Source organism: Gobio gobio (assembly GCF_949357685.1).
Source record: "Gobio gobio genome assembly, chromosome: 4".
NCBI classification, from domain to species: domain Eukaryota; kingdom Metazoa; phylum Chordata; class Actinopteri; order Cypriniformes; family Gobionidae; genus Gobio; species Gobio gobio.
The window spans coordinates 34,535,322-34,562,426 of NC_137100.1; the positions used below are offsets into that span (position 1 = coordinate 34,535,322).

General features: G+C 37.7%; 2 protein-coding genes across 7 annotated transcripts; one reads left to right on the forward strand and one right to left on the reverse strand.

Annotated features, from left to right (window-relative positions):
* The first annotated feature begins 1,514 nt into the window (after positions 1 to 1,514).
* atp1b2b (ATPase Na+/K+ transporting subunit beta 2b) lies at positions 1,515 to 18,260 on the forward strand. 6 transcript variants are annotated; one of them, XR_013816397.1, is made up of 9 exons: positions 1,541 to 1,962; positions 10,279 to 10,407; positions 10,827 to 10,931; positions 11,030 to 11,235; positions 12,140 to 12,199; positions 13,112 to 13,138; positions 13,492 to 13,587; positions 14,394 to 14,589; positions 15,127 to 16,584. XR_013816397.1 is itself a non-coding variant. In XM_079815556.1 (9 exons), exons 3-9 carry the CDS (start codon positions 10,341 to 10,343, stop codon positions 15,292 to 15,294), a joined length of 729 nt encoding a protein of 242 aa, XP_079671682.1. In that variant the 5' UTR covers positions 1,617 to 1,962; positions 3,702 to 3,830; positions 10,279 to 10,340; the 3' UTR covers positions 15,295 to 18,260. The 6 variants fall into 6 exon arrangements, 5 of the variants coding, with proteins under 5 accessions (XP_079671678.1, XP_079671679.1, XP_079671681.1 ...); XM_079815556.1 differs by lacking the exon at positions 14,394 to 14,589 and adding an exon at positions 3,702 to 3,830 and having other exon boundaries at positions 1,617 to 1,962; positions 15,127 to 18,260; XM_079815552.1 differs by lacking the exon at positions 14,394 to 14,589 and having other exon boundaries at positions 1,515 to 1,962; positions 15,127 to 18,260.
* A 2,388-nt stretch (positions 18,261 to 20,648) lies between these two features.
* On the reverse strand, positions 20,649 to 26,287 carry gltpd2b (glycolipid transfer protein domain containing 2b). The gene is made up of 4 exons (XM_079815551.1): positions 25,823 to 26,287; positions 23,415 to 23,473; positions 23,057 to 23,229; positions 20,649 to 22,029 (listed from the first exon to the last, which is right to left on the reverse strand). The coding sequence occupies exons 1-4, from the start codon at positions 25,890 to 25,892 to the stop codon at positions 21,393 to 21,395; spliced, it is 939 nt and encodes a 312-aa protein (XP_079671677.1). The 5' UTR covers positions 25,893 to 26,287; the 3' UTR covers positions 20,649 to 21,392.
* Positions 26,288 to 27,105: the final 818 nt, after the last annotated feature.

The following is a 27,105-nucleotide window of genomic DNA, read 5'->3' on the forward strand; positions in this document are numbered from 1 at the left end:
AAAATAAAAAATAGTAGGGATAGTATGCAGCTCCGAATTCATCACATAGGCTATTTAAGTATTAATGCCCCAGTGCATGCTGGGAAGACATTTGAACACAAATCAATTTTCAATGTAGCACTGTCTGAACTTAAATTGTATCTATCTAATGCCAAATGACAATCAGAGTAGCCTATATTGTTATACAAAAGCTGCATCAAGTTAGATTACTTGTTTTGCTTAAAGGTGCTCCAAGCGATGTCACGCATTTTTTAGGCCAAAACAAAACAAACTGGTGCAGGCTGGACCATGAAGCACAACAAACAGTGCTCCAGCCAATATCCGACAAGAATGATTTCCACCCCCAAATCAGTCTTGTCGGCTATTGGCTTGCAGTGATGCCAGTAACACGTTACTCTAATCTGACTACTTTTTTCCAGTAACGAGTAATCTAACGCGTTACTATTTCCAAACCAGTAATCAGATTAAAGTAATTTATCCAAGTCACTGTGAGTTACTATTTTTGTCATTTTCCTTAGTAAAAAATATATATTTTTGCTTTCTTCTTGCGTCCCGGGGAGAGTATTTATGAAGTCAAGAAAGACATTTGTTTTGTTAAAACACGTTTTTTTTTTCAGGAAATATTTTTTAATTTCAATTTAAAATGTCAGGAGATACATTTTTGAACGTCACTGTTAAAAATGCACTTCCAATAAAGTGAGTGTTGGCAAAAATGGTTGTCATTTTTATGTTGAGGCGGCAGGGGTGTTGTCGGTAACTTGTATAAAGTAAAGTAATAAAGTAACTTGCAATCTAACTTAGTTACTTTTAAAATCAAGTAATCTGTAAAGTAACTAAGTTACTTTTTAAAGGAGTAATCAGTAATCAGATTACTTTTTCAAAGTAACTGTGGCAACACTGTTGGCTGGAGCACTGTTTGTTGTGCTTCATGGTCCAGCCTGCACCGGTTTGTTTTTGTTGCAGTTTGTGGAGCTTAGGCGGACTACAGAGACCGCGTTTTTTTTGCAGTGTGTTCAGGGGACAGGCAGCTAGAGGATAGCGAGGAGATGTTTGCTGTATGTGACAAAAAATGTTTTGGCCTAAAAAACGCGTGACATTGCTAAGAGCACCTTTAAAGTTGTATCTACAATTGTCAAGTAAATCTTTGGTCATTTTTGTAGTGTCATTTACTTGATCTAAGATTATGTTTTTACAGTGCATCTGATATTCTGAGGCCATTGGGAGTCTTTGCACAAAACACCAATTGCATCCTGAGAGGAGTTTTCCCTGACTTCACCTGAGTTTTCCCATAGCAGGGCACGCGAGTGTCTCCTTGGCAACGGCCGCATGAGATACTGACGGATGCCCCCATAAGTCTCTGCCATCACAGCCTTTATAATCTGTCAGTTTGCTGAGGGGCGGGGCTAAGTGCGCCGCATGGCGTTGCCATTGGCCAAGAAGTGACTTGAGTTTTGCACAGGGAGGGGCTCTGTTTTTGGGTGGGGGTGGGGGGAGGTGTTCGGGGCTGAGCAGGCAGAGCTTGTGCTACTGCAGTATCGGCACATTAATGCTGCACTGCTCTCTCTCTCTCTCTCTCTCTCTCTCTGCGGAATGCGCACTGCACTGGTGGGTGGGCAGAACACCGGGCGTTACAGAAGGAGCGATATCTACTCACACTCAGTTCTCGCTTGAGTGCTCAGGTTTCGGCAGAGTGCCTTGGGAATCGCTTTTACCCAGCTTTTCATTTAAAAACGCTTTCCATTGAGACTTAAAGATCGTTGTAACCCTTTCTCTACTCTATTCAAGGGGTGAATAGCTCTTTATTACTCTCAAAGAGAGTGTTAGCCTCGAGGCGTTGACTCTGTGAGTGCACATTTATTTCGTCCAGGAAAATGGCAAAAGATGAAAAGAAGAGCTCGTGGAAAGAGTTCTTCTGGAACCCGAGGACGCGCGAGTTCTGCGGGAGGACCGGGAGCAGTTGGGGTAAGTTTTGCACTGCATTGACAGGATTACACTCATGCATGTATAGCCTACAAATGAGTGCCACGTAATTGTGCGTTTAAAATTAGCACATTGAGTCTGACGGTCAGTGCTGAGAAGTTCACTGAACAGACACATCGCTGTCCGAGGTGCTGAAACTCAAGTTGCCTTGCCGGGCTATAATGCGTCACATGCGTCTCCTCTCCTCCGCGCGTTTATGCAGCTGTAAACGCAATATGTTAGCCTTAGTATGTGTTTATCTTTGTCAAATGAACGAAATGTATGTCTACTGATGGATCAAGGTTACTGTACTCAATGATTATTGTCTTATTCTGGACTTTGCGGATATAAGTGTTGAATGCGGGGCATCAGCCAATGAACAGCGCGGAGACGTGTGATGCGTCGACACACTGCAAAACTACACAATGCACTTCAGGCAGAACGTCTAAAGGCTTGCACACATCACTAGTTCCTGAACCACATCCTGTCAAGAATAGTCATTTTAACCTCAAAAGAATGTTACAATTCTGCAGTAGCCATGTGTTTAATACCTGACTATACACAAAAAAATGTTGTGCAATATATTACTCAACGAGGCAGAACAAATATAGTGAAATACTGTATAAATGGTGTTTTTGCAAAATATCCTGCATTGTGTCAAACGTATCATAAAGGTTAGTTTCTTTCTTGGTAGCAGTTATGTAGATTGGACGGCGTTATGTTGAATTTTATCCTGTTTATGCATTATTTTACCGTCACGTGTGTTACCCTGAGGTCTGAGCTACCCTAACGGTTGCTAGAGAGGCCAACTTTAAGCCCCAAATGTGCCACCTGTATCATTATGTGTACATTTTATCAAAACAAATTTGATCATTCAAACAGGTTATAAAATGAAAAACTTAACATCATCAGCTGCCAGTTGTTGTTGTTTTTTATATACAGTTTTACACTGTTTCACAAATGAACATTCTGGCATTTGGTTTAAACCTGTTTAAACTTTGTGAACCACTTAATAGAAGTTAACCATAAATCACCTTTAGCCCATTGCATACTGCTGCAAATTGTCTTTTGCAGTGACATTGAGATGATTTAATCTAGCCAAGGGCCATTTTGAGTGTGTGCGTGGGGGTTTGTGAATTAAGATGTAATCCTTCACTAATAGGCTCATTGGTTGCCTTGGTGAGGCTATCATGTGGAGACGCAGCCTATTCAAGGGCCGTAGATTAATTCTGGAACTGAATGTATCTTTTAATCAGGGAATGATGGCATTAAAGCTTCAGCACTCTAAAACTGCCCGTCAGGCATCTCAGCTAGGATACTATGGGTGTGTGTGTGTGTGTGTGTGTGTGTGTGTGCTTGTGTGTGCTTGAGTTGGAGAAATGCTAGATCACTGCCCTCAAGACTTCCATGTATGCCAGCACATTTTGCTCTAGGGAGCTCAGTGTGTGACACCTCACAGAGCGTGTGTTTGAGTGTGTGTGTGTGTGTGTGTGTGTGTGTGTGTGTGTGTGTGTGTGTGTGATGCTCTGAGGACTAACTGCCTAGTTAAGCCAGTGTGCTCTCTAAGACTCCTTAATTAGTCTATTTTTGTCTGTGCCCAAACCAGAGTGAACCTGGGTATGCTTAGATTCTTTAACAAAGTACATCCTCATTACTGGAGCTTAATAGTGACCTATGGAGGACGGAGGAAGCTGCAGCTACATTCATACAGCTGTGTCTTCTATTGAAACATTTCCTTTCAGGACCCATTGGACACAGAGAGGTCAATACATCCGATAAAAGCACTTAAACCTGATCTCACTACAGCCCTCTGGAGGGTCATATAGAGTCTGTGTCCTATCTTGTTGTTAAACATCACTCTTGCAAAGGCTGTAAGTGAATCTCTAAACTACTCCTGAGAATTACAGCTCATACTGCAGCATATGATAGCAGAAGATCTTCAAAGAAGCATAAGGGTTCCTGGAAAGGAACCGCCTAGAAGTTTGGGAGATGTTATAGGACTGATTTTCTAGCTTAGGGATAAACTAAACTTTTTTTATCAGACAAACTCATTTGACATAAAATATATACTCGAAGTAAGTTCGATTTTAAGTTTATATTTGAATTATTTAACAGTACATTTGCATGAGCACGGTTCTCTGGTGTCGGTTAACGGTCACATTAAATGCACATTAAATCTTTTTTAGTAAGTATTTCATTTAGGCTGTTTTTAGTTTAAAACTACATATTTATATAAAAAGAAATTGTTTTAATTATCATTAGCTCCCATTGCAGTTGTCCCACAAAAACCCATTTGGGAAGCACTGTTCTAGCTGGACGATTTACTGTATTTTAAGATCCTCTTGTTGAATTTAGTCACAGAATTCTTGTTCAAATGACGCTTATTATACCGCTGCACACATCATGAATAAATACATGGAGATTAAATTATGTAATTTTACTTGCATTTTATCCTTAATATTCGTGGAGAGCTTTTAAAAAAAAAAAAAATCTTATCTTACCTTATCTTTGTTGGTGTAAGCTAATTTATTTTAATTTAATAATAATAATTTGTTACATTAATATAGCTTTTCTAGGCACTCAAGGCGCTTTACATAGAAGGGGGGAAGCTCCTCACGCACCACCAATGTGCAGCATCCACCTGGATTTTGGTTGATTCAGTGATGTTAAATATTTTTGACTTTCAATAAAATCAGTCAATTTAGTTAATTAAAGCATGCTATAAGGTATTTTTTTTTCAGTATAGTTATTTATTTGCATCCACTACAAAGTTCTTGCTGCCTAAACAGGAAAATGATGTTCAGTAATAACGGTGGACGGACTGCTCCCTTTGTCTACATCACAGCTGTGTGTTGCTCTGAAGCTGTGTTTAATAGTATGGTGGCCTGGTAGGTTGGATGGCCTTTGGAATTGATGAATCAGAAAGGAGGTGGGCATAGATCTAAAGAGACTGTTTGTAGGGTTCGTGTCTGTATTAATGAACAGATCACAGCGGCACATTTTGCTCCTGTCTTTCAGGTTGCGTTCAAATTAGAGGGTTGAAAGAGAGAGAGTGGCTTTCATCATGATGAGAGACAGATAAAGAAACAGAAGAGCACCGATAGTGTGTCACTCTCACCCGGTGCAGAATTCGCCACACGCACACATGCACGGATCGTGAGGAGAGCCAGCACAGCTAATGAAAATGCACCACATTTGAACTAAGTTTAGCAAGTAATGTTTGATAATGCAGGAACTTGGTGTCCTTAGAGACGGAGGTGATTTTAAATCTCTCCTGCTGTGAGATTAAGTAGTGCTTAATGATCTGATCATTTGGGCTTTGCTAGTCTCTCTGCATAAGGCAACGTTCTCCCCTTATCTTTGCTTGCTTTCTCTCTTACGCATCCATTGCGTTCTTTTTCACTCTCTCCAGGCATATTAACACGCGCACTCCTGTGTAATCCTAGCCTGTAGAGTAACCTCACATTGCACTGCTGTTATTGATCAGTGAAAGCCTGTCTGTGCGGGGAGCTCCTGGATGCAGCAGAACAGGGGGAAGAGATCCGGTATCCCTCCTCCATCGGCCCGGGGCAACCTGATCGACTGTCCCCAGGGGCCTCGCTGCGTGAAGCTCAGGTGTCCTGTAGCTTAATGAGCTCTCCTTAGGCGTACACACTCCTGCTAGCCACCATAACAGAAGCACACACATATATGTTTGCCAACTTATCCCTCATAACCCTTCAATGGAATGATAGAGCCTGGACTGTTCAAAATAGCAACCATAAATTATTGAATATGTTGGTGAATGTGTTTCAAAGTACAATGTTATTACAAAGGCAAATGGAAAATTTGAGGCAGTCCAAGTGTCCTTCAAGCTGTACTATTTTGAGCAAAACCTTTCTGATATATAATATAAATACCATATGTACACTGCTGTTCAAAAGTTTGCGATTAGTACATTATTTAGCAAGGATATATAAATGCTGTTCTTTTGAACATTTCAGCAGCACAACTGATGTTTCGTGAGCACCAAATCAGCCCATTATTTTACAATGTAATTTATTCCTGTGATGTCAAAGCTGAATTTTCATCGACCATTACTCACATGATCCTTCAGAAATCATTTGAACTAAAACGGTAAACCGTTATTTTAAATTGTAATAATATTTCATAATAATACTGTTTTAATGTATTTTGATCAATTTATTGCAGTCTTGGTGAGCAGAAAACACTTCTTTCAAAAACATTTTAAAAAATCGCTGCTCTGAGGGGTGAGGGGGGTTAAAATTGTTAAATTACTAAATACCCTTTAAAATAACATCTAACTACTTCCTAAAGACATATTCTAATTACAAGATCTTTCTTTTCACTACCTTTTTGTTTGTTTGTTTTTCTCTCTCTCTCTCTTCCCCTCCTCTTTCTTTTTCATCTCCCATTATAGCTGTTCGTCTATAATGTGTTGTTGTCATTTCTCAATATATGTATTGTGTACAATTTCTGTATGTATTTCATGAATTAATTAAAAAAAGAAAATCCTTCCCTAAACATTTGAATGGTGGTGTATATAATTATTATTATAAATCATTTTATAATTATATTTAATTATACATACTAAGTCTATTGCAAAAAGGTGAATGTCATGCATTTACCCTGTACACTTGCAGTAATACAGTATATATACATTTTAAACTTTTAGACATTAACTATAGCATGTCAACCACTGTAAACCCTAATGCTCAAAATACTTAATTGGTTTGAGTAGGACAAACTTAAATAAACAAATTAGTTCAGTTAAATTAACTGTTACTGAGTATTTAGATTTTTCTTTTGCGTTCACAGCACTGACGTATTTCAAGTAAACTGAATTGTTTCAGTGTTTTGAGTTGAATGAACTAATTTCCTTTCATTTAGACTAAAGTTTAAAGTGTGAAACTGGGCTGGGATTTTTTATTTCTCAGCTTTGTCCATGGCACTCGAAAGGGAGAGTAAATGCTAAAATTAAGTGTTATATAATGTTTTGATTAATTAAGTGTTATGTAATATTTGAACAATATTAATGGTAAGGGAGATGTAGTAGTGATTAATGTGTTATGCTAATTTAGAAGAGTTTCTGTTGATGTGGGTTTTTGGAGAGTTACCATCATGGTGATAAGTGGCACATGCTGCTTGGTTTGAGAGCAGGTCAATTACATGTTTTAAGTTGCTGTACTCACTCAGTAAGTGCTATGCTACTGTTACATGTTAGCAAGTTGGCATTTTCTGAATTCGTTTGTTATTGCTAGCAAATATTTCTTAACTTTAAAAAATCTCATTCAACTTTTTTGAGTTCTGATAACTCATTTGATTTGCAAGCACTCAAAATAAAAAAGTTAATAACTAAATATGTTATGTTAATTGCTATCAAAATCTATGAGGTAGCTAACTAAGTACTTCAAGTTAGGAGCAGTTAACATGCATGAGGAAACTCAATACTTGATAGTTCTGCTTACTTAAAATTGGGAACATCATAACTCATTATTTGGGTTTACAGTGTACTCGTATGATGGATATTACCGATATATCAATGGCTCACAAACCATACTTATTTATCCAAAATGGCTGCCTCTGTCATTAACATAAGCAAAGACTAAAACAATTCTCAGACCAGCTCTTCAATAACCATATGGTGCCACATTATTTTACAACAGTGCTGCAGTCTGTATAGAGACCTGTTTAGCGCAGTTGTGCAGACAATAATCTTTATGATTATTTCTAGTCAGGAGTGTTTGCATGACTGTGTAGAGACATAGGCTACTCTGGAGTTTCTAAACCATACAGTATATTCCCTGAAAACCCTCCTTGTGATTTAATCTGCCCTCTTTTCCTCCTTCTGTCACCATCCCTCCCCTTTAAATTTCACCCCTCTTAACCCACATCTGCCCTGCAGTAATTCAATTTTGTCAGAGATTAGACTTTGACCAGAAAGGATTACCAGACTTCCTGTAAGGGACATTTGTGTGTAAAAGTATGAATGTGTAAGACAGAGCTGCAGTGAATGTGTATGAATGTACTGTATAAATATATGAATGAGGAGAGGAGATTGGGGTGCTCTGGTGAGAAGTTAAGAAGATTAAGCCCACGAGTCTTGCTTCTTTTCTCAGTTACATCAGCAGATGGAGAGAGAGGAAGCAAGACCGAGTGCAAAATATATGGTTATATGGTCAATTGGTCATGTAGAAGTCTGTATATCTTAAAACAAACACTCTGATCAAACATGTTTTTATTAAAGAGTGTGAAGTGTAGGAGAAGTTACAATAAGGGAGAACAAGTTGTGTGCTTTTCATTGGGTCAAGACACAAAATGTATAGATATGATAGGGACATACTTTTGCAAACTACTTCTAGACTGCTGGCCCGATCTGAATAATTCCTTGGAGTCCCTTTGTCAATATTGATTAATTAATTAACATTAACATTTATCACTCATTAATGTTAACATTTCATTCAGCCTGGCTGCCCCATACTGTACCAAAATAAATGTACTGGCTCTGGCCACTTTTACTTTAATGCTGTAACTCTCAAACTAAATGAGATATGTAAACAAACTTTGGTATAGTAATAATACAAGGGCTCAACTTAAGGCCACTTGGTGGCACTATCACAGTGCGAACCATAAGAATGGCAGGACTGTAGTTCAATCTATATTTTGCATGTATGTAGTACTGGTTCCATTCCATCAATGAGGACAATATAAAAATGTGGCTGCCATCAGCCAATCAGTATTCTGCAGCTATTACTGTAGTCATGGTAAAAATGATCTGCTAAAAACTAATATACTGTACACATATAAAGTGGGAGTATGTGGAGAAGTGTAAAATTTGCTTGTGCTGATCGGACAGTAGGTGGCATCAAAAAGTCATTATCCGTATGACTTCTTGAAATTTAGGGGGCATTGCCATTGTGCTATCTGTCTGTCAAAAATGCTTAAAGGGTTAGTTCACCCAAAAATTTAAATTCTGTCATTAATTACTCATGTCTTTCCAAACCCGTAAGATCTTCGTTCATCATCGGAACACAAATTAAGATATTTTTCATGAAATCCGAGAGCTCTCTGACCCCCTATAGACTGCAGCATTATTATCACTTTCAAGGCCCAGAAAGGTTGTAAAGACATAATTAAAATAGTCCAACTTTAATGTTATGAAGCGACAAGAATATATAAAAAATTATGACTTTATTCAACGATATCTTCTCTTTCGTTTCAGTCTCTGATGCTGTTCACGTTGTAAACACAGTGCTGTTATTTTTGCGCACAAAAAGTATTCTCATCACTTCATAACATTAAGGTTGAACTACTGTAGTCACATGGACTATTTTAATTATGTCTTTACTACCTTTCTGGGCCTTGAAAGAGGTAATAACGTTGGGTCTTACGGGTTTGGAATGACGTGAGTTTTGGGTGAACTAACCCTTTAATGTCATCAAAATATGGGTTTCTGATGCTTAAAGGAACACGCCACTATTTTTGAAAATAGGATCCATTTAACCGATCTCCGGGTCTGGCGGTAAAACTTTTAGCATAGCTTAGCATAGATCATTGAATCTGATTAGACCGTTAGCATCAAACGACCAAAGAGTTTCGATATTTTTCCTATTTAAAACTTGTACTAAGAAAACAAAAAGTTGCGAGGAACTTGAAGAACTTTGCTGCCGTACCATGGGTGCAGCAGACGCAATGATATTACGCAGGCCAACCTCCATCAACATTACCAAGGTGACAACCTAATCTTCCGAGTATTCCGGTTCAAATAGATACGGTTCAGGATCTGCACCAAAGTAAATATCTTCTGAATCGTCTCTCACAAATGTCTCCATGGTTAAAAGGCTCCCTGTGCAAGCAGGTTGTTGTCTTGTTGTATTTACGGAAGTTAGCCTATTTTCAGGCGCTGCGTAATATCATTGTGCCTGCTGCACCCATGATACGGCAGCAAAGTTCCAAAGTGCTACCGCCAGACCCGGAGATCGGCTGAATGGATTTGAAAACGGTAAAACTAAACTGTTTAACTCTAGGGGAGTTGGAAAATGAGCCTTTTTTCTAAAATAGTGGAGTGTTCCTTTAAACTCCAATAATTGATGCATGCAATTGAAATGAATAGACATAATTTATTATTAGTATTAGTAGTAGTAGTAATGATTAATAGTTCATATTATTCACCCAGAATTCCCATAAAATAAGTATATTTCGATGCTAAGTTTGACCAGTGTTCCAGTGACACATATTTTGCATGCATGGGGAATTTCCAAGAGCTTGAGTGCTGTATGTTTATTTAGAGTTTGGATTTGAATGTGTGTGTCCTTGTAGGTCTGATCCTGTTGTTTTATCTGGCATTCTACATTTTCCTGGCTGGATTATTTACCCTCACCATGTACGTAATGCTGCAGACACTCGATGACCACAGACCAACATACCAAGATAGACTTTCAACTCCAGGTGATACACACAGACTTGTGGAAACCTTTTATAGATATGTTCTTAAATAAAGCAAATTGTAACCACTGCACCCTGATGTTGCCATTAATTGGTCTATTCATTAGCCTTTTTGATGAATAATAAATGCTAAATATATGTAAACATGATTATGTCAGTCACCGTGATTTTCAAGTAAGACATGTTCCTGTTTGAAAATGTAGTCCTAACCATATCCCTACCCATACGTTACCTAACCCTGGTTGTAAGCCTAAACTTGACATAAACTGTAAACTTGTCCCTCGAATCTGATTGGTTGATTGGAATGTTGTTCCAGAAGCAACAAAGATGTTGATCCAGGAAAATGTGCTTTGTAATCACGGTGACCCAAACATACACACACTCACAGACTCTGTACCTCGCCTTTCTCTGTTGTTTCGTAGGGATGATGATCAGACCTAAAGGTGAGCAGTTGGAGATCGCTTACACAATGGAGTTCACAGAGACCTGGGAAAGATATATCCAGGGCCTCAATAACTTCCTCTCTCGTGAGTACCATGAGGTTATTTTATTATTGAAATGATGTCATTCAACAAGAAGTTCACAGAAGGAAGGTCATGCATGTCCTGTTGCTTATTTTATGCAGCCTACAATGACACAGCCCAAGCCCAGACGAATTACGAGTGCAAACCAGATCAGTACTTCATCCAGGAGGACAGCGGCAGTTTGAAAAACTTCCCCAAGCGTTCCTGCCAGTTCAAACGCTCCATATTGGAGGATTGCTCTGGGATCTCAGATCGTTATTATGGTTACGACGTGGGCAAGCCCTGTGTCATCATCAAGCTCAACCGTGTAAGACGTGGACTAGAATGGAGTGAAATGTTTTCGTCAGAACATTTACAAACGGTCAAATTACAGTTTATAATGCAAAAATATTGTACCGCTTAATCCTTCAATTGACAAATCAGAGTCAAGTATTCCTGCGGATTCTCCCACCAAACCCTGCCAGAATGTTTTGGCACATCTAATTGAATATAACTTTCCAGGAAAGATACAGGAAAGCTACAGCTCAAACAGTAGAGCATGGCGCTAGGAACGCCAAGGTCATGGGTTCGATTCCCAGGGAAAGCAAGAACTAACAAAATGTAAAATGTGTACCTTGAATGCAATGTAAGTCGCTTTGGATAAAAGCGTCTGCCAAATGTATAAAAATGTAAAAAACAAAAATATCTTATATGTAACCCTGGACCAGAAAACCAGTCATAAGTCGCACGGGTATATTTGTGGCAATAGCCACAAAATAGATCAATAGCCAAGTAAAGATCATGTTCCATGAAGATATTTTGTAAATGTCCTACCATAAATATATAACAAATGTATTAGTAGTAATATGCATTGCTAAGGACTTCATTTGGACAACTTAGATTTTTTTTTTTTTTTTGTATCTCGGCCAAAAAAAAATTCTATCCTAACAAACCATACATCAATGGAAAGCGTATTTTGGCCTATGAAAAAATTGACCCTTATGACTGGTTTTGTGGTCCAGGGACACATATTACAAACAGTACAAATACAAATAAATGTCTGATTTGAAATCACAGAATTGAAGATAGCGGCCTCAGTGTTTAAAATAGTTCACCACAGTTATTTTAGCTTTGTAATGAGACCCAATTTGACCTTTTATCCCTTTCCGTTTTGTTTTTATCTGTGGATTTTCTTTTTCTCAATCTATCTATCTTTATTCTTTTTTTTGCAGGTGATCGGTCTGTTGCCGTCTAAAGATGGGCAGCCTCCTTACGTCACATGTGGTGCCAAGGTAAGAGCGCTCTGTCTCAGTCCCCCACTCTCTCGCTCTCTTCTTATCCTTCAGTCTTTTAGAAAGGGATTGATTTCAGATTAAAGTTACATGAGCCATTCAACAAGGCCACCAGATTAAATTAGCCAGTAATCAGAGAAAAGCTGCCATGGCAGACTATGTGCTGCCGATTCACATGCAAATAAATGAGAAGAAACAAACTGAAATGAGAACAAGTAACATTGGAGTGTTTCCCATTCATTTTAAGTCTGAATGCATTCAGCATTTAATAGTTCATGCAAAATTCAGTCAGAGACTGAGAGGTGGGCGTGTTTAAGCCATTACCTCATTTGCGTACTTCATTTAGCAGGTATTATCAGGCATGTGTCAACTGGATGCTAAACTTTAGCTTTATTTTATTTGTGTTGCTTAGGCAATATTTGAAAATGATGAATTAATGAAAATTATGTTTAGTTTTAGAAAATGAAACAGTTTTAGTTTCGCTTGTTTGTCTTCACATACTGCAGGTTAATTTTAGTTGCTGTTACCTCCCTGTAATGCCACACATTATCAGGTAGCAAACTTTGATCTGTATTGCATTAGAGCGAAGTTTTCATGCTCTTTCCCGGAGCTTTCTCAATAGTGTGTGCCATGTTTGTGACTGGATATTGGCCAGTGGTTTAATCTGATGGTGCCATTCAGGCTCATGCAGATATGTTCCTTTTTCCCCATACAACACATCTTGCTCTTTCTCATCATGGACACGTCATTTCTCCTCCTGTGTTCTGTACTGTTGTCATTTAATTGTTGCTTTCAGTGTTTGTTCAATGTGTGTTGTTTTACACCATTGCTCATCATCTTCATTTATGTTTCATGTGGATGATTTGTTTTTTATTTTCTGTCTCATCTGTTCTCCCCCTCCATTCTTATCAGAGATACAAAGTTGGGAAAGAAGAGTGGGTAAGAATAATAGACGGAAGAAAGAATAATCATTTTAACAGAGTATTTTCCTGGCTGTATTTTACAGCTTTGATATTCTGCAATGAGAGAAAATTAGAAGCCAGACTTGGATAATTTTATCAAACTTAAAATCTTTATTTAAGTTTATATGTTTTAGCAGCAAAAGATAAAATGATTATTCATAGTCAGATCATATGCTAGATAATTCCAGCATAAGATCATCTCAAGGGGCAATTCGTTTTTGTGTTTGTTTGTTTAATACAGTAATAGCAGATTTGGTATTAGAAATCAGGTTGATACCCTCAGATCAAATGCTGAGCTGAGATGAACAGAATGTCTTCCTCCCTCTGTAGGCGGATGACTCAGATAAACTTGGTGAACTGGTGTACTTTCCCCCCAATGGCACCTTCAACCTTATGTACTATCCATACTATGGCAAGAAATCCCAGGTACAATGCACACACGCACACTTGGAGAATACGCCTGTAAGCACACAAGCAGACACACATCTTACATATGTACTTAAAGTCGATATACAATGAAAATTCACCTGAATTTCTGAATGCATGTTCATTCATGCATACGTTTCCTTTTTATTATTATTATTGACAATTTCAAATCAAAATGCAATAACTGGATCTTCCAGTGAAATGTCTTACATTTCTCTGGTGACGTACAGTATGCTGGAATTCCCCAATTATTTAGTCCACTTAAAGGTGCAGTGTGGATCTATTGACAGAAATGCAATATGTGACCCTGAAACACAAAACACATGTATAGTTTGACATGTATACATGTGTACCATCTGAAAGCTTAATAGATACGCTTTCCCTTGATGTATGGTTTGTTAGGATAGGACAAAATTTGGCCGAGATACAAATATTTGAAAATCTGGAATCTGAAGATGCAAAAAAAAATCTAAATATTGAGAAAAGCACCTTTAAAGTTGTCCAAAGGAAGTCCTTAGCAATGCATATTACTACTGATAATACATTTTCGATATATTTACAGTGCGAATTTTACAAAATATCTTTATGGAACATGATCTTAACTTAATATCCTAATGATTTTTTGGCATAAAAGAAAAATTTGCTAATTCTGACCCATACAATGTATTGTTGGCTATTGCCACAAATATACCCGTGCGACTTGTGACTGGTTTTGTGGTTCAGGGTCACATATAATATACATAACTTTGTTTTTAGTAGTGTATAAAGAGCTTACATAATGAACCGTTATGTTTTTATTACCTTAGAATGAGCTCTTTCTATCTACATACACCGCGGGTCCCCTTACAGTGAAGTCGCCATTTTGCGCCGCCATGTTTCTACAGTTGCCCTAAATGGACAAACTGCTCTACAGAATGCTAGCTACTCTCTGCTGTCTCAGACGACGACATCTTTGTCCTGTGTCAGCCACCGTAGCTTCTCTATGTGCTTCGAAAGGGAGGGGTGAGCGGTGGGCTGTTCCAATTCACAACCTCACCTCTAGATGCCGCTAAAACACAGTGCACCTTTAAACCCGCCCCTTTAATCAATCTATAGATCGCATTCAGATCTACCACCATCCAATAAACAATTGATGGATAGAATAGTCCCCATCCTACATGTTTTTTTCTCTTTCAATAATCTGTTTTACTCAGATGTACATGACAATATGGAAGAAAAGACATTCACAATTTCAATTTCATGCTGACTTTAAAGGTGCAATCAGTATTTTATGTTGTGCTGATATGGTATTCATCTGATCACCTAGTGATGTGGATCATGTAGCATCAAATGAAGAAAAAGAAGAGGAAAAGCTGTCAGTTGCCAATGCTTAAATGTGCTATGCACAGTAAACGATAGTGTCCAATAACAGGAGGCAACTGAGATAAAACTAGTTGTATTCAGCTGGTCTTGTGATCTCAACTTGAGTAAATGTAAAATAATACAGATCAATTAGGCCACTTTTAATAAAACAGCCATGTCGCTCTTCTTCTGCTGCAGGTAAACTACTCTCAGCCTCTAGTAGCCATTAAGTTCCTCAACATCACCATGAACGAGGACGTCAATGTGGAGTGCAAAATCAACTCTAACAACATTCCTGAGGGCACTGAACGAGACAAGTTTGCTGGACGCATTTCCTTCAAACTGAGGATCAACTCCAGAAATTAAATAGCTGAAAGTGTGTTCCTATATTTTACACTTACACACAGACAGACACACACACACACACAACAGAGTGTATGATTATGCACAGAAGGCACAGCTAGAGATATAAGCCAGACACCGCAATCCTCAACACAGACAGCACAGAGAATAACACTTCAAAATTTCAAAGAAATATATTTTTTCTTTTCATTTGAGACTGTAGTGAGGTTGTAGAGAGTTAGCAAGGTTGTGGTTCTGTGTGTATTCACGTGTGTACATCTGTGTGTGCGTGTGTTTGCATGTGTGAGTTGAGATATTACAGTATTTATTTTCTGAAACAAAAGTTAAATTGCATGCTCAGCTATCAGAGCTCATTATTAAATAATATATTATTCTATTAAACAATATTAAGGGATATCTTTTTTTTTTTAAGGAGAAAAATTCCAAACCATTAGTATCTGTATTAATTTAGCAGAAATGAATTATTATAATTTCAAAGCAGATGTCTTTGACTTAATGTGCTATGCTGGCATGATCTCGTGTTCGGAGTGAGATCTCATGTTTTGGATCTCATGCTCTGGAGTACTAGGATTTTTTTGCATGCATGTATCAGTTGTGAAGAGTGGTTTTCAAACCTCTCCTCTGTCTGATTTGTGGCTTTATACGAGAAGAGCATATTTTATACCAATATGTAGCAAACACTGATGAACGTCGGCTCTAAATTACTCTCTAGCACACACACACACACAAAAAACAGACACACTCACAAACCTTTCTGCATTCCTATTGGTTTCGGCACAGACTGTAATATCATATGCGTCACGTTTCATTTATTATGAGGCGTGTCTATTTAAGTTTGTTTGTATAAATAGAACTTTTGCAGTATTTTCCTTTCTTTTTTTTTGCATGTGTAATCCAATTTGTCTCACATGGTGAGGGGATATGATGTTTTGTATTGATTTGCACCGGCTCAGAGGATGACAACAGGCCTGGGTTCAGTTCAAGATCAGAAAAATAGATAGAAAAAGTGTGTTTGGTATGTGCGTGAGAGAATATGTATGGATTTCTGCATGTGTGTGTTTGTTTTATTTGATTTGATTTCATTTAATTTCTTCTCTGTTAATCTTTGTGCACAATTTACTTTCTGAGTATTTTTGGAATTTGTTTTAAGTGATTTCATAGACATTTAGAGAGGCTCTAAGAGCAGGAACAGCAGGCTTATGTTTCTGCTGATAAGGGAGACATAAGTGAATCCACCCCAGTCCTTACCCTGCATGAGTCAATAAAACCAAACAAAAAAAAACATGGTCACCCACCTCATTTCTCATTATTTTTTTAAATTCTCATTTCTCTCTTTTATGTTTTTAAACACAAAAACTCGCTCTCTGAGAACATACACCTCATGCTCCATGCTGTGAAGTGTCTTGTGTTTCATGTTTAGGCTACTGTCATTCACAGAACGGATCACCGATAAGAATAATCACACTACTTCTCTGGGTCGTATATTGACTCTGACAAGAGTTTGAGTGTGTACACTTTTGTCTAATGCCCTAATCCTTTAATCTCACTGGATAATCCTAAATAGGTATGGTGCTCTACACCAGCATTTCCCCAAAAGCATCTATCTATCTATCTATCTATCTATCTATCTATCTATCTATCTATCTATCTATCTATCTATCTATCTATCTATCTATCTATCTATCTATCTATCTATCTATCTATCTATCTATCTATCTATCTATCTATCTATCTATTCACATGTAGCCTACGTCTGTGATGTCTGTATATAGCATTATTTAATTTTTTTTGTGCACAAAGTATGTTATCTGACCCTGCAGAGAAAGCTGCACATCAACAAAATTAAATATTCATTTACCTCAGGCCCCAGATCACATATCATTAACTTGATTCTGTACAATTATCCCTGTAGCCTATATTCTGGAGTGAAAAATCAACATAATTCTCATTATTGTTCTGTTTTTTTTTTTTTTTGAGAATTCGGTTCACTTTCAATACCATGCACAAAAAGGCAAAAGAAAACAGCTGTAAATGCAGATTTTGCTGCATGCAGGCTTGGAGATTTTGTGAACAGCGCCCCCACGCCACCAACCGCTTCTACGGGTGAACTACACATTTAATATTAGCATTTGTATCAACACACTGGAATCTTCTGAAAAGCAATATATATTTTTAATTTGTCCATTTCGTGTATAGAGAAAAGTTGCATAATATGTGTTTTTATTTACCTTTAGAATGGCTGATCGTGAAGATAATTGTTTATTATTTAGCCTATATTTAGATAAATATATAGATGAGAATGGCAATGTGTGTTTTAAAATCACATGCAATATAGAAAAGATCATATATTTTCAAATAACATATATTTTCTATTTTGTTGACCATTTTATGAAAAAGCATGTAGCAGCTGGGGAATGTACGATAGATATTAAGCTTTGCCGTGGTTATTATAACATACAAGGAGGTCACAAGACTTAGCCCAAGAATGTAATAATTCATTGTCACTTTAATAGTCTGGATCTCATTGTAGCCTTTGAAACACCAAAATAATTAAACTACACGTCACAGTGATAACACAGATCATGGCAAAGATGGGGATCTGAACAAATGAAATGTCTCCTATGAACATATTAACCAAATGAACTGAACAGCTTTTTGAAAACAAGATGACAAGTCATGCATCTAACGTATATGAAGTATACGAATAAGTATATATAAAAAATGCTGTGGTTTGGATGAGTTTGCACAGAAGGAGTGGGTTGTGTGAACAGGCCCAGCAACATTACAGAACAAAACTGCAGCTCATTCAATATGGCTCAATGTTCAGAGGTTCACACAGAACTGGACATTGCGCAAACTGTGCGGAAATGTTTGAGGGTGAAATTATATTACCTAGTTAGTTCAATTAATAATATAAACACCTTATACTGTATATGTTCATATGCTTAATGTATTGAAATAACAAACTTAATAAAATGAACAAAAATACACCGTCTGCTCTTCATCAATATAATTTGCATAAGAAATTCTGTCAATTCTGAATTTCTGGAGGTAAAAAGGGTTAAAACCGAAGTTTCATGAGTTTACATTACCTATGTGTTTAATTAAAATAGACTAATAAAGAGCAGAGCTGACACCCACACGTTTGCATGCTCAGTATTTCCATTGTCCATATGAGAATATGAATGCAATATGTGTGTGTAGGTTTGCCCTTATAAATTATGCTCATGCAGTGGAATTATAAGGAACTTTATGAAGGGCTGTCTCTGCTAAATCTGAATCATGGCCAATTCCATTGCAATAAATATGAGTTTTGATTTAAGGACCTTTTCTTTATTTGCATGAGCTTTGGTTTCCTGAAAAAATATGCATTTGTGACTTAATGCAGGTTAAATATCCATTTTGATATCATGCCATTTGAATGAATACAATACGATAACATTTCATAAATATTTTCATTATCATATAATCTCAAATATTTTGAAAGAAATGTTTGTTTTAAACAATACATTTCAGTGCATTTTCTAGTTTACTGTTCAAAATGATTGTAAAATAATATAATTTAGCAGACTTTCTGTTCCATACCTCTTTGTGCTCTTCATAGAGTGCCAATTTTAAAGGGGTGGTAAAACACGATTTCACTATTCTAACTTTAGCTAGTGTGTAATGTTGCTGATTGAGCATAAACAACATCTGCAAAGTTACAACGTTCAAAGTTTAAAGCAAAGGGAGATATTTGCTTTTAAAGAAATCCATTTCTAAGGACTACAGCAAACGGCCAGTAGGGACTACAGACATTCCTCCAGGGTTGGTGACATCACCAGTCCCAATATTTACATAAACCCCTCCTCTGAGAATAAGGGGGGCGAGGCCATTTTTTATTGCTGTGGAGAAGAGTTGTTGTGGTATTCTTAGATTTCATGTGACGTCCCACAGTGGCGCGGGCGGGCGCCATTTGTAGGACTGAATTGCAACATGCCGTCTATCTGCTGTGCTGTGGGCTGTGAACAGCAAATCTGGTTAGTAAGCTGGAGTGTTGTTGCCGCAATGCCGACGAAAACGCTGTTGTTTTCATCCGGATTGCATGTCCACTTTGTTCAGCCAGCCTTCCTACGGACGGAGGAGTTAGGGATCAATGGTTATATCGCTCTCTGTGCTGCACATTTCACGGAGGAAAGCTTCCACAATCTTTGCGAGTTCAATGCAGGATTCGCACAACGGCTTGTCCTGAAAGATGGATTTAAAAACAGAAGCTGTTTACGGGCCACAACCTGTAAGTGTGATTTATTTTTCGTCGATGTGTTTCCCTGTAATAGATCGCATTGTTAATTTTACGTTGTAGCAAGGAAGTAAACAAATGACTACGCTGTTTGGCTCTGCAAACCAGTTAAATGCTCATTCATACTTAATGTTATCCGACAAACACCTTACGTTACAAACTTTTTAAAATCTCAACAGCGAACTTGGAATTAGTGTAAATTATTCTTTGATTAGAGCTTTTATGTATTGTTTATCTACATGCTTGTTTATCTACAGGCATGCTAAACAGGGTTCTGTGTTTGATTTGGCTACTATAGTAAAGCCAATTTTGGGTAGTTCTTGCGACAGATATTTGGCAATAATCGTTATAAAAATACAAAAGTAATGGTGCCATTCAGTAGCGATCACTATAGATCTGCAGTCTTTACTCAAATAATCCCTTTGAGGACTGTAGTAGGCTATACAACAAAAAACAAACCATTCTGAAACGTCGTTTAACAACCCTTCTTGAACAGCTTCTGCTCGATCATCTTCACTAAAATGTTCTAGGTCTGATTCGGGCTCAAATTGGTATGGTTTTATTGACGCCATTGTTTCTAACACTACCAAAGCACAGTCTACCGGTAAAGGTAAGGGGTGTGACGTTTCCGATAAAAAACGTGCACTAGGCGGTTAGCGAATCACAACACACTGGGCCAGCTAGCCAATCTGAGCCCATTGCGTATTTTTGAGGGACCGGCTTCATAGAACCCGGAAACCATCAGACCGTTTTTACAAGGAGGGACAGAGCAGTGTAAAATATATGAAAAATAATGCAATTTTTTTTCAAACGAAGCATGAACACGTTACAGTGCAGCCCACAAACAGAATCAAGCCTTCGAAAAAATATGTTTTACCACCCCTTTAAGCACCTTGAGTGGTTTCTGTAAACCGACCATTTAAAAAACAACTGAAGTTGCATTGCTATCCAGTTTGTCGTGTCATCATGCCAGAATAGATGTGGCTATGTGTGTGTGAGAGTTCAATATCGCCTGGACAGTCATTAGGTATCAGTCGGTATCAGTTGCAGTTATAAAAAAGAATTTGATAAGCATATAGATTGTTCAAATGTTTTTCTGTTGAAACACAACTTACATAACCAAGTCACTTTTGCTGTGCCTGCATTGCTGGATCTTTCAAAATCAACTAGCACTATTATGGTGCAAACCTACTGTTTTTTTTCCCTCCAATATCAGGAAAGCAGATGACAAACACTGAGCACAGCATGTTTACCAATTGCCTAGTTACTATAAAAAGTTATGTAAACAATATTTATTATTGATTTATATTCTGTATTTATGTAAATGGTCTTATACTGACAATTACAATACAAAATATATGTCTGCTGAGGAAAAAAAGTTTTTTTCATCAGGTTTCTTAAGTGCTTGGATATAAAATAAATAATTAAATGTAATTCAACAAATTATGTCAAACAAACTGTACCTTATTATATTTTCTTTATGCAAAAAGCACCTTAAGTGTTGGTCATTGCCATTGGTCATTCATTAGCACTGACTCACAGTATATATACATATATATATATTGGTTTTTTTAACATCAAAAAAATATTACATGTTTGATAGTAAGGTGAAATCTTCTTCCACTCCAGCCTATTCCAGTTGTCATGAATTTCTTCATTAATTATCCTTTAAGAAAATTGACCTTTCTTTGAGTAATCCAATAAGATCATCCAGCTGTGTCTTCATTCTTTTCTTATAAGGGTTCAAAGTTCTAATCTTGTATTTTAGTGTCCTGTTCTTTAGGTCGGTCCCACTCTAATTTCCCTCTCTCTCTCTCCACACTCAGGGTAGATCCAGCATGCCGTGCTCCTGTAGAGCAACTTCATTTCTCTCGTACACTTCTCTCATTGCTGTCACTACCCTGTTCAGTACCACAGTGGCTTCTGCCTGCGTTCCCACACACACCAACCTGTAGAAATAAGGTCGTTTAGGCATAGCAAGAAAGGCCATCTCTGCTGCTTTTCTCACAAACCAGGTGTGATGGTGGGCCAGCGTGCGCTGGTAAGTCTCTTTGCAGAGGTCAGAAGGGCTACGTAGACGCTCTCCTTCAGTCGCATCCTTCCCTAGTTCCTGCAGGAAGTTTTCCAGCCAGAGCAGAGCGCGGTGTAAGCGCAGCAGAGTCCTGCAGCCTGAGTTCGTCTGCTGGTGAAAATCCACCAAACCATTCTCCAACTCCCATTTAATCATAGACCGAACAGAAGTGTATCCAAATGAGAGGCTGTGAGCCATTTCAGAGTTAGAAGATTTGTTATGAGGTGACACTATGACTGTGTCTCCTTGCTGAGTCATTCTTTTTCTGTCCTTCATTTTCTTCTCCGCCTCTTTTTCCGCTTTTTGGGCCAGGTCACGGATGATGGTGGTTTTTGACTCAATTTCTTGTGAAATTAGACCCACCATTGGCCCCAAGGCTTCCAAAAACCTTAAATGCACAGAAAAGAGGAGAGATATTTTGAACATGCATGTTTCTACTCTATATAGATACTATTATCAGATGATTTGATTGGTCAGTTGGTGTTGTATGTGGAATGAGTAGTATGTCCTTCCCGCTATCAGACACTGATGCTGGATGACATAATGACCTTATCAATTCATAAAATAGACGGATACATGTAGTGCATAGTATAAGTGAATAGTATAGTACAGGTCCACTTTCCTGCAGAGTTTTGCTCTAACCCTAATCCCCTGAACACCGTAACAAAGGACTGGGGATTACTAGAAAGTTGCAGGTAGGTGAGTTCAATCAAGGTTGAAGCTAAACTCCTCAGGAAAGTGAACCTTGAGGGCCACAGATGAGAAGCCCTGTTTAGTGTGTCATTTGGGACACAACTAGGCCTATATTAGCCTAATCAAAAAACATTCTGTAAAAAGTACCCTGATGACCTACTACTTCCGGCGAGATTCTGAAGCTTTCAGCTGATGGACACTTTACTATTCCACAGGAGAGGAGTTGTGAATGGCAGTGAAGCGTCACAACTGACGCTGAAGCATTGTCACAGGATGTTGAGACACCGAATAATACTCATGCTAGCTATATAAAACATACTTTTTCTGAATGATCTCAACATAAGTTCTTCTTCAAATGTAGTACCTACTGATGGTGTTCTAGTGGGTTAAACCAGGGGACGCAGCTAGTGACTCTTTCTGCAAGTTACAACAGTCCTCCAGTTGGTGGCGACAAGTGACTTTTGAGTGACTTTTCATTCTGGAATGAAACACTGCTCAGAGACGCGCAATGGTTAATTATTGTTTTGCTTTGCTACTAAAAAATACAGAAAATAATGTTATTTATTTTTAATGTCTAAAAAAATTGTTACTCAGCATTAACTTCTTGTTTATTGAAGTTCCTGTTTGTGCTGCACTCTAGCTCGTATGATACGGCTTTGGAATATTTAGGTTAGCCTAGCCTGGTTGCTATATGATGAGAATGTGTATGTATGTTAACCCACTTGATAAGCTCATCCCAGCTTGCTAGGTACGGCTTTAGCAGCACATCATTGGTTGAGACTGGTGCTGCTTGCAGGTGAGCCAGCAAATCGGCAATTTGAAACTTCTGACCAGGACACACCCTCAGTGGAGCCACACCTTTATCTGTACTATTAACTATAGTCAAAGGCAGAGGCTGAGAAAAGACAAGAGATGGAAACATGAGGTAAGGAGGACAGATTTCTAAGGAGGGGGATGCAATAAAATGAGTGACAATAAATGGGCAAAGTTCCTGTTACCACGCACAGGCTAAAATGACCTATTAACAGCTTTAATAAAATGTTATATTGTGTTCAGTTTTATATTTTTCACCATTCTTACCTTGTTTTTTATTCTGTAAGCTATCGGACAAGTATCCCAGTGGTGCTCCAGGTTCCCATCTACAATGAGAGGCAGAGGATGAGAGAATAAATATTTTTAAACAGGAAGAGAACATAAAAAATACCTAGTTAAATCAGTTGAAGTTTATTAGATGCACACATAAACGCATCCAGAAGGTCACATGTAGCCTATTACTTACTTTTTTTCATGGAAAACAAAATTATAGCTGAGACCAGCTTCTCGAGCCGGTGAGTTGAACTCGAGAACTAAATCATTCCGATTCATGAACAAAGACTCAACAAAGAATCATTTAACATTTGGTCATTCCGACACCGCTACTTCTCTCATGAACTGTACAATTATTTAAGATACGAAATAAGATCAAATTTCTGTTCATGTTAATTTCCTTGATAAGTGCACTGTAAAAAAAAAAATATGACCAGTAAGTCATGACAACATATGTGTTTACAATAACTCATCAAAATAATTTAAAGGGGTGGTTGATTATGATTTCACTTTTTAAACTTTAGTTCGTGTGTAATGTTGCTGTTTGAGCATAAACAATATCTGCAAGGTTACGACGCTCAAAGTTCAAAAGATATTTTATTTTAAAGAAATGTATTTTTAACAACAAACGGCTGGTAGGGACAACACAAGATGCCACTAACCCCATACTCAAAAATTGAAGGCAGCAGCTGAACTTGAAGGGATAGTTAAAATTCCAATCCCAAATCCCAAAAATTTAAATTCTCATTCATCCTCATTTCATTCCAAACCATACTGTTAAAAAATATGGACGTAGTGTCCGTGACGTCACACAGGTTTCTGAAGAGAGTTTTTGAAGCCTCAAAGTCGGCCGTTGCCATCTTGGCATCTAAAAATTAAGCCACGCCCTTAATTATGCAGAACTTTAAGGCTTAACATAATGTAAATGAATGAGTTATAAAAAACCCTCTAAAAATTAGACCAAAACCACAATTTATACCAGGTTTTTTTTCTGCTGTAAAGTCTGCTGTGCATTTTAACATAAAGCTCAAAGCTCCTTTTGGAGGCTGTCTCTAGTGGCCAGTGGATGAATTGCAGTTTAAGAACACAAATTAAGATCTTTTTAAAGCTACACTGTGTAACTTTTTTAGTTTATTCTCAGCTAAAAAATATATGTGCTCATTAATGTATATTTACTTATTTCAAGTAATAAAGTATTCTCGTAAGTTTATAATATGCCATTGAAAATACATACGGTGAGGGGTTCAAATGCTGGTCGCCATGTTGCCCCTCCATCTTGAAAGTACATTAGCCAAAGATGGACATACCCGTAAATTCAAGCTTCGCCTTTCGCGTTTTAACACTCGATGGCACCGTGTCGAATGTGGACGAGGTCGAACTAGAAGCCATGTTAATCTTGGACTAAATCGGCCACCGTAGGAGTTAAAACGAAATCGGAATTGAGAGGAACAGAAACTAATATTCACTGGATGGTCATATACATTTTCACCGCTAGATGGGAGAAAATATCACACAGTGTAGCTTTAATGAAATCTGAGAGCTTTCTGTCCCTCCATTGACAGTCCACGTAACTACCACTTTCCAGCCCCAGAAAGGTAGTAAAGACATCATTACAGTAATCCATGTGACTCCAGTAGTTTAAACTCAATTTTACGAAGCAACGTAAGTGATTTGTTTGTGAAAAAACCCCCCAATAATTTACCACAAAATATTAATCTTAACGAGTTCACGCAACAATGTCTGCTCTCGCGTTAACACAACATGCATGCGTTGTGGTGCTCTCATGAATGAGCATTGGAGATTAATATTTTGTAAATAAAGTGCAAATTATGTTTTTGCGTAAACAAAGTACTTGGGTAACTCATTAAAATTGAGGTTAAACCACAGGAGTCACATGGATTACTTTTATGATGCCATGCCATGGGGTTTGAAAGTGGAAGTTGCGTAGACGGTCAATGGAGGGACAGAGAGCTCTCAGATTTCAAAAGATTTTAATTTGTGTTCCAAAGATGAACAAAAGTCTTACGGGTTTGGAACGACATGATGGGGAGTAATTAATGACAGAATTTCCATGTTTGGGTAAACCTTTATGTTTTTCAGTTGAAATAGGTGGACATCTTTTACAGTGTAATGGTCAATCAGCTCTGATACTGAAACCAATAACCAATAGTAAACCAGTAAGATGGAAAAATAAGCTAATTACTGGTTTATATATAACCAATATATAAACCAGTAATTACAAGCTTTATTAAGATGAAAATAAGAAAACAATAACTAAAAAACTGACCCCGCAACAAAAAAAAGTAGCTTTGGTGTGCAAGAAAATCTGACCTACCAATTCTACATTGACCGAATATATCACATTCAGTCTGAAAAAATCAGAAAAAAATGGCAATACTTACATAGCCACATGGAGCCAAACAAAAGGATGACGAAGACAATAGCAACACAAGCCTTGAATTTGACTCCCATAATGATCCACTGTGCTCCTCTCGGCGGCGTCTCCTCGCGTGGCCTCTCTTTCCTCTTTTTTAGTCTATTCACTCACACTCTCTCCTCAGCATCTCTACACCACCACGACTGTGCTCAGTACCTTTCTTCTTTTACACAGTGTTTTTGACTGGGTTTCAATCTTCACTCAAACACAAACTGCCAGGCGAATCCTTACCCTCGTGTGTTTACACTACTGTAAAGAAACAATCTCTATGTAACTTCCTGTTTTGTGTTACTCCTCTCTTTCTGCATCTCCAGTTTAGTCCACCAACTTAATGTATGCTAAGCTGATCTTTGCATTGTTGTTTTTCTTTCTTTCGTCTCCTGTCCTGCTCTCTCGGTATTGTCAGTCTCCAATGATGTTGCTCAATGTGAGAGTCCATAGATTAGTCAGGAACAACAAATCACTCCTTATTAGGCAAGCCCTAAGCAAACTGTAGTAACCTTTATACTAAGCGCACAGACACTACACACTTGTACAACGCATGTCACAAATAAATTGTGAAATCCTCAGTCCACAAGGGAAGGTTTTATTTGTCCAATATGTGCATCTCTCAGCGAAAGAGAGAGAGAGAGAGAGAGAGAGAGATGTCTTTCTTTCAACAGATAATATGCACTGTTTGAAAGATTCAAATGTCCCAGTCAAATGTTGAATTTAAATGCGTCACATTCAAATTTTCTGGTTAGGCGGTTAAATAATGTTGTTGGTTTTTATTCTTTAATTACCTTAAATTCATACATTAGTATCCTTTTAGTGAAGCTGACACACTTTTTAAAGAGACCATGATGTTTGTAAATTTATAGGGGTTGAATTGCACGACAGTGCCAATGTTAATCAAGTCAACACTGGACAGTCACTCTGACCTGAAATGTCAGTGAGCACCTTAAAAAAAAGCTGTCATGCCCTAAAAACCTCACCCCTCTGGTTTGAACGCTGATAAATTTCAAAGCCCCAGGTGGACCCAACTTCTAATTTATAGACCTCAGTTCATTTACACGAAAGCAAACATGGGACATTATCTGATCAAAGCTATCAATTCACATATACAAACTCTATAGATTATCAATGTTATTTCCCTCATCATGATTAAATTATTCTTATCTCTAAAGGTCAAGACAAATCAATAAAAACTGTTTTATTTTCTTTCTGAGACTGAGTTGAAATCTTTCATGGTAAAAGATACAGCAATTC